The 8284-nt window shown below is 38.8% G+C and overlaps 1 protein-coding gene and 1 non-coding gene across 7 annotated transcripts in view; one reads left to right on the top strand and one right to left on the bottom strand.

Moving 5' to 3' along the window:
• The first annotated feature begins 1990 nt into the window (after positions 1-1990).
• The window catches only part of SPAG16 (sperm associated antigen 16), a 325936-nt gene continuing 319642 nt past the window's right edge, over positions 1991-8284 (top strand). For all 6 annotated transcript variants that reach the window (XM_027122178.1, XM_027122197.1, XM_027122173.1 and 3 more), the window contains exon 1: positions 1991-2178. In XM_027122178.1, coding sequence (XP_026977979.1) covers positions 2052-2178 — 127 coding nt within the window. In that variant the 5' untranslated portion in view covers positions 1991-2051. The remainder of the gene's footprint in view (positions 2179-8284) is intronic.
• Positions 3612-3715, bottom strand: LOC113605391 (U6 spliceosomal RNA). Its single transcript, XR_003427197.1, has one exon. It is a non-coding gene; the product is annotated as a U6 spliceosomal RNA (small nuclear RNA).

Here is an 8284-nt window from a genome sequence, read left to right as displayed (position 1 = left end):
ATTTTATTGGCATTTATTGAAAATATTTAATATACTGGACATTTTTTTGGGGGTGGGGCAAATTTATTTGCATTTAATAGTGATTTTTAAGCCCTATATCCAATGAAACCATTTTAAAAAGCTCTATGAGGAATGGAAATTTAGATGTCTATTACACTTTTCTTTAAAGAAAAAAGCTCAAATTTCTGAATGAGCAAGATTCACTTTTGTAGGTAGAGGCTTTGCTTCTTCATGATCTTCAGTGCTTCTTACATATTTTATTTCATTTAATCTATATTTTAGTAAGGTGGATATTAAAGTCTCTGTTTTAGAGAAGAGGAAACTAAGGCTGTCAGAGCTTAAGTTACTTAAGGTCATACAGAAGTGCCAGGATTCAAACCTATCTGTAGAACATGACATACTACCTCTAAAAATTAAGAGAAGAGCTGTTAAAACAGACAAAAAAAATCAAAGTATACGTTAATTGTTCAGAGACACCCTCCTCTATGGTTCTCTCACGTTTCTACATGTCTTGCTGAGTGTGCAAGGCCCTGACACTCCTCACCCAGGTCATATCTCAGGCTTGTGCTTGCAGGAAACAACCTTTAGGGATGAGGAAATTCCTCCCTTTGGAAGGAAGATCAGGCTTTTGAGAAAAGCAGTGGATACCCCAATTTCAGAGTTCCCTGAATTTTCAGCCCCTTATAATTCTTCCTTGCATCTTAATGAGCACTCGGGATATGTTTGATATGAGAAGTCAATGACAAGGAGTAAGTTATTAAAAGAATAAATACTACTAGGGATGAATTCTCTAACTATTACATCTAATTGTGATGTTTGAGTATGCTAAAAAAAAATCCCAAAACCAAACCAAACAATTAAGTACAAATAACAGCTATTTCTTAGTGTCTACCATGTGGCTGGTGAGTTCTCAACTCTTTATGTTGTTTTACCTCTTGCAACAATACTTTGAGGTAGGTAATAATATCCCCATTTTAAAAATGAGGAAACTGGGGCCTTAAGTGGAGGCATTACATTAAATGGTTTGCCCAAGGTTTCATAGCTAGTAATGGTGGAGCCAGGCTCTGAATGCAGCCTCTCTGGTTCCAACATTGAAGCTCTTAATCAGCTCAGTAGAAGTTGCCATTATGTTTCTTTTGGTAATAAATGGGAATTTTTATAATGAGGTGCTGTTTGGCATCCAATTTTCATTAGAATGTAGGATGAAAAAGAATCCGTAAATAAAAGGGCCCTGTAGATGGTTCTGATACATACACAATATAAACCCGAGGAAGATTCTGTCATAGCAAAAGGACTGCACATGATTGGGCAAATATCATTTATTATACATTATGTTAGGACAATTTGTACCTCAAAATTCTTATGGAAATGGCTTTACTTTGGTAAGAATCAACGTTACAACTACAATTCCAAGTCCCAGAGTATAAAACCAAAGAGAAAACAGATGTCCAGATAAATACTTTGAATGAGTATGAGAATGGAATTGACTAGGGTGACCATCCTAGTTCTTTATTGGTAGTTCCCCTGGGCCAATCTCTCAGTTATGATTTCTAGGACTTTTTTTTTCTCCAGGTACTGAGGATCTTCCTCTTTTCCATTAGTTTTCCCTGGGGACAACTAGGACTCTATACACATACCTAAAAATCTGGGGACTGATGATTGGCATGTAAGAACCAACAGAAAGAAAATTTAGAGAAGAAAAAGTGAAAAACAAATGCTAGGGTCAAAACTGAAGAAAACCAAGCCATGTCGGTAAGAAAATGTGTGCAAACCAAGTCCGTTGCTTCATTTTATCTCGTCCAGTTCAGGAACGCATCCCGAGGGCTCAGGGTAACTAGGCAACGAGGTTGCCCCAGTAACGTAGGAAGCAAGGAGGACTTCCCCATTTAGGGCTCGGGGCAGCCCTTCCGGGCCCGGAGCCCGCGCGGTGGGAGGGGTGAAGGATGCCAGGCTCTCGCGAGAGCTGCGTGTGTGTTCGTACTGAAGCGTCTTCGCGGTTGCCTTGAGGGACACGGTGCGGTAGCCAGGGGCAGGCGCCCGGAGCGCTTCAGATGGCTTCTCAGAAAGGGATGCCCTCCTCGGCCCTGCGGGTTCTGGAAGAAGTGTTGGGCATGGGCTCGACGGCTGCCGGGGACACCGCGGAGGCGGTGGCCGCTGAGGGCGCTTACTACCTGGAGCGTATCCTTCCCGAGTAGGCGCCGCACTCAGACGCTGGCCGCAGTAACGGGTGTTGGGGGCGAGGGCGCGGGCTTCCCGCTCTGGGTGCCCTGTGAAGCTTGCGGACACCCAGCCGGTAGAGACGCCTGTTAGACCTCTAGGTGGTTTCAACGCCACCGCGACCCCCTGATACCTACCCACTGTAATTTTTCGCCTTGTAGTAGTTGTAGGCTGATGTGTTCCTGTTGGAAAAAGTTAGTAGTCACCACTCAGTAAACTTTGCATTTTATTTTAAAGTAGCACAACAAATTAATCCAATCCTCCTTTACCTCAGGGGTTTTCTTAAGCCCCCAAACCTTCAGAATGCCGTGAAAATAAATCCGTAGGGCAACATCAGGAGGTTAAGGAAAAGACCGCTACCTCTAGGCTTTAAGGAGAGGAAGGAGGAAGCTCAGAATATCCAGCTGGATCCTGTAGATGGTCCAATTGTCTAATGCTTAAGTGATTTGTTTTGGTAGCATCTACTTACTGGGTAGTTTCAATCTGGGCTACTTAATGATAAAAATACCACCCCCCCGCCCCCCCTCCGCCTTTAGCAACTAAATGGTAACCTCGTGACCTGACGAGGCTCAGAGATGTTAGGAAGAAACAAGATCAGACAGTGATGAGCGATTATCATTGGAAATAACCAGAAAAATTGAATAGCTATATGTGGATAATTAGGTTCACTATTTCTTGTGTAAAGCTTTTGAGCTCCCCTTCTCTAAATTAATGGTACTGAGGAGAGGGGGAGGGTTCATGAGAAAAAGATAACTACTCCATTCTTCAGGCAGATAGGAGAGAGATGGGTAATCAGTTTTATTAAAGGTATCAAGGAAACTGCAAAATCTACCTTATTTTTTTGTCCAAATATAATCCCCCCGGATTTAATTCAAGATTCCAGAGATCCAGCAATGATTCATTTTGTAGGCTTTTAAACTGATTAACCTGTCCTGACTCAGGCCCAGTATACATCCCTGCTACAGGGAGCTTTGAAGAACTTGGTTAAAAAGCTCAAAGAAAATATATAGTATTTCATTCAGTGCAAACATGATTTTTACAGGAATATGTTCGAATAGTTTGAAATAAATTTGAATGAAATATGTGGGTGCTCTAGTGTCTTAAGTGAGGTTTTATACTCTGTTTTCCTAGCTCTTAACAAGCTGTCTTTTCCAGTAATCTTCCTTTTTAAATTCAAAAACAATTCAACGACTCTTTCAGCGCTAATCTACATCAAAGTATAAAGTTATCCAATGCCCATACTAGTGATAACCAGGCATCTTATATCTGTCAGCATTAAAATGATTTCTATCACAATAGTTTATAATACTGCTTTTAATTTTTTTTTAACATCTTTTTTGGGGTATAATTGCTTTACAACGGTGAGTTAATTTCTGCTCTATAACAAAGTGAATAAAAATATGGAATGCTTCACGAATTTGCATGTCATCCTTGTGCAGGGGCCATGCTAATCTCTGTATCGTTCCAATTTTAGTATATGTGCTGCCGAAGCGAGCACACTGCTTTTAATTTTTAAACTTGTGTAGGGCGAGATGCAAACTTAGACGACATAGTTCTTATCTTACTTAGCTATCTCCAGAACTTTAAGAAATCTAATCATGGAATGTATGAATCCTCTAGTGAACACTTTTTTAGAAAGATATTTGCAGCTTTGTAAAATATAAGGCTAGATTTTAACAAAGTGATCTGTAAACGGGCAAGTAGGTATCTCTAGTAATTGTAAAGAAGATTGGTCGTCTTTCGTGAATGAATGCTCTATTAAAAATCAATACAACTTGAGAGAGGTTTTCACTCATAGTAGTGATCAGGGGTTGCCTTTTAATGTGTGGCTGCAGACATTTAAGAGTGCCTATTCCAGCTGAGAGATGCAGGCTGGAATGAATTGTATTAAGAAAGCTAATGCTTAATTGATTTTTTTGCTACTTGTCTAAAGAAAGACCTTATTGAAGGAAGAGTAATGAAATGCATGGACTCCAGGGAAGTAGAGCCCCCAAAGTAGTATTGTTTTTGTTACCTACCTCTTTTTGTGCTGATTCTCTGATCCCCTAACTGGCTTTTGATTATTATTTTAACTTTCTAGACATTTTAACGCTAAGAATTTGACTGAGAATTTGCTGACCCCTGAAAAGGTCTCCTTTGGCCCCAACAGCAGTTTGTGAGGGTTGACTGAATTTAAGCCTGTCCTTTGAGGCTAACCAACTCTGGATGCAGTCCCAAAGTCAACTGTTTCAAAAATGCAAATTAAGGATTCCAGACTCTGAAATATGGTGATCACACTAAACCAATACCCCATCTAAGATGCATGCTTTTCTTCTTAAGTAATATCCTTAGCCAGTATCTCACTGCAGTGGTAATGTTTACTGATAACTTTGTTTAATTAAAACAGAACTTTTGTTATTTTTAAAAGTTATTTTGTTATTTACTGCTTTTAACAGTTATTTTTCCTCTAAGATGTTACTTCTCTGGAATATTTATAGTATTAAGTAAGAAAATATTAGTAAAATCCTTAATAATCATTATGTTCTCAAGTAGTGTATTTCTTATTATCATTGGAAAACTGGATTTGCTCATGGGTGCTTAATTGCATCCTACATATATTCAAATAAAAAGGATAGACAGTTTGAATGTAGAATGTAGAGGCATGTTACTAAACCTGGAGTGCTGAATTCTACATGCACAAAAGTCATAGATTATTTGGAGAGAAAAAAATTATATTTTGTTCTGTGTCTTCTAGACTAGGCAGATGTTACTGTGTATATGAATCCAAGATATGGATCTTGAAATGAAGATTCTAATTCAGTAAGTGCGGGTTTCAGGGGTTGAGATCCTGCATCATTAACAGGCTCCCAGGTGCTGCTGGTGTGGCTGATCTAAGGACTATAATTGGAGTAGCAAGGCTGTAGACAAATATCTTAACCTCTAGCCTTTATGTTTTCAGATAGAGGTATAATATATAGACCCCATATCTTTGGGTCTCCTGGTTTAGAAGTTGGAAAAACTTACACCACCATCCACTATGAGAACCTTATATGTTGAAAGAAAATTATTTTCCAGGTTCTGAGGCAGAAGATGGGCAACAGCTGTCTTAGGCACGAGTGGCCAATAAATTTCCACACTTGCCAATTCTATTGAATTGGTAGTGGTTCCGTGGCATGTGGTATTAAGACTTGGTAGGAAAGACTGAAGGAAGCAAACAGCAATGGGAATTGTGACAGCAAGTGTGCCAGTTATTTGCCACCTTTGGTCTATTTTCAGTTAACTTTATTTAAACTGGCTTTCCTAAGAAAGGGAACATGACTATAATGTTTGGTATTTACAATACATTTGTTTCAATTTAGTGAGTAAAATGTTGATCATGGAGGATACAGGCTAGACTTTAGATTGCCTTTGTATACATTGATTCTGCAGTGATATCAAAGATTACAAAGCAATTTCTGTCTATATCAACTTTGGGAAATCATGTAAAATATAATTAGCTTTATGTTTCACTCCAGTTCTTTATAAAGCTGGTGCTACTGGCAGTGATCACTACCTACAGTTGCAGTAGTGGAGGAGACCAGTGTGTGAGGAACTTTGTATGCTGCTCTCATCTGAAAATTGTTCATTTCTTTCTGGCTGTGGTCCATTTGCACAACCTTGTTTGTGACCCCATCATACCAACTGTCACATCAAACTCTGCTCCATTAGGCCAGCTGAAATGCTTCTCTGAAGCTTCTTGCAGTTGTATCTTCTGTAGTACTTGGTGGATTTAGGGCTTCATGGCAGTTTCAGTGTGGGTGTATATTGGCCTGTTTTCTGACAAGATCTGCAAGGTCAGGATCTGGTGCAGATTCTGTTCGTGTAGAAACTACTAGTTCACTGAAGTACCAGGGAACTAATTCATAGTATGCAAACTCACAAGTACTACTAAATTCCTTCCAGAGCAAGTGGAGATATGGAGAATGACCCTTAGTCTGAGACCAGGCCATGACTATAGGATATAGTACCTGGCTTGGAAGGGGGTGGTGCTGTGGACTGTGGGTGCAGGCCAGGGAGGAAAGAGGGCCACAGATAGTACCCTGGGCAAGATCAGCCTAGAAAACCAGGCACAAAATTAAGTGTCAAGTCAAGCTCAAGCTCTAGAAATGCAGGACCAGATCTGAGTGGAATAGAGTAGAAAAAAATGAATTTTGGAACTGGAGTTCAATGATGTTTTTTGAAGGAAAACTAGGCAAGTAATGGGAAGGGAGTTTTGTAGGGGCTCAGAGTCAGCTTGGCAAGAAGAAACTGATATTAAGCCAGCATACCAGTTTATTATTCTGCAGTGGAAAAATAACTTTGTATGAAAATTGTGACCAGCTTAATTGTATGGACATTTCCTGGAGAATAGGATCACCTAAGAGATTAGATTACAGATGAGAAAGTTGCCCAGTAAAAGTAGAATCAAAATTAAAGGTTTTATTTTTCAGGCAATTCTTGACAAACTGTGCATTTCTACCCTACCAATATTGCTTCTAAAGCAGTGCTTTCCAACCTTTTTCACACACGATGCTCCATCAGATCCTGCTTCACTCTCTGTTTCTGGCTGTCCCAAGGGCCAAGGGGATCAATATCTGTACAGTCCAAAGTTTTCTCTTTATGAAAACCTAAGAGCGTGATTTCTCTCAGGCGTCAGAATCAGAGATTGCTGTACATCTGCTGAGAAACTCATCTGTTTTTATTGGATGGATACTGAATTGGTATCTGATTACATTTCCCTTTTTACCCTGACTGCTGGAGCTTAGAGTCAAACCTGTGGCATATAACAAAGTTCATGAGACCTTATGGCCTGTACTGTACCTTACTTCTGCTGTTTCCCTTTCTCTGCTAATTTCCATATTCATTTATTTTTATCTCCCTGTAGCTGTATGCATGTCTGTAAACTGCCACAGAATTGTTTTGGGATTTGTTTGTGCATTTGTCCATGTGTTGCGAGCCGGCTAGCCAGCTAGACAGATACATGCGAAAGTACATTTCCTTCTTTAGTAATGCTGCAACATCACATTTCAGCTAAGTTGCTTCTGAGAAGGAAGATTTTCTGTTCACATCATATTGTGGGTACTAACAGTATCAATTAAGGAGGATCCTGGTTCCTGTTTTGGGTATTTGTACTCTTCCTGATCTTTTGTTTGGTTAATCTCTTGCCCTTGGTTTATTGAATCTTTGGGTCGATAGCCCTGTAGCTCTTTTATATTTCTCCTTCCTTTAGGGTCTTCAGACTGAGCTGTTTAAAGGATTTGATTTATCTGTTTGTAATATGACACTTGAGAGTTTGGAAAACAAATAGGTGAGAATTCATTACTGAGGATATTGGTAAAAATTGCACATTGCTATTGTGTCACTGTAGAAACAGCACAGTGTAGTTGAAAATTCATGGTATTTATATTTAAGAAACTTGTCTTTGTCACTCATATCTTTGATTTTGGCCAAATCTATTCATCTTCCTGACTTAGTTTCCTTTATTTTTTTTCAATTTAGAGATTACTGTATCTGTGCCATTCAATCTCACAGGGTTTTAAGAGTACCTATGGTTATGATCCATGTGACAATACTTTTTAAACTTTATAAAATGGTAGTTATTTTTCTCTTACTCTTTTTTGATTATGGGAAACAATATATTATTAGTGATTATAATCCGTTCCCTAGAATATTTTTTTTTTGGTGGCAGTATACAAGTGTTGTTTTATATTTTCAAAGCTTTGAGGACAAATCACTTTTTACTCTATAGAGCCATGTTCAAGAAGCTTTGCTTTGATGTTTCTTCCTCACAGTGAATAAGCAGTTGGCTTATTTACAATTATAAACTCTATCCAGATCATTTTAGAATGTTAACTTCTTTGTGAAATTTATTATGGTATAAGCAGTGATGAAGGATAGCATTACTTTTCTGGAGACTCACAGGCAAGTGACTGCCTACAAAATCAGCTTCTAATAGTTGTTTCTCAGAAGGGGACATATTTTTCCATAAAAAAGAGGCTGAACTTCCTGTAGCTGAACCTAAGGAAATTTTATATCATTAAGTGAACATGTGTCAGAAAAATATAAATCT

The sequence above is a fragment of the Aethalodelphis obliquidens genome, unplaced genomic scaffold (assembly GCF_003676395.1).
Source record: "Aethalodelphis obliquidens isolate GAN/ISIS:26980383/991018 unplaced genomic scaffold, ASM367639v1 scaffold2, whole genome shotgun sequence".
NCBI lineage: Eukaryota > Metazoa > Chordata > Mammalia > Artiodactyla > Delphinidae > Aethalodelphis > Aethalodelphis obliquidens.
Note: the sequence above shows the minus strand (reverse complement) of the source record. Positions and strands in the feature narration are given on the sequence as shown.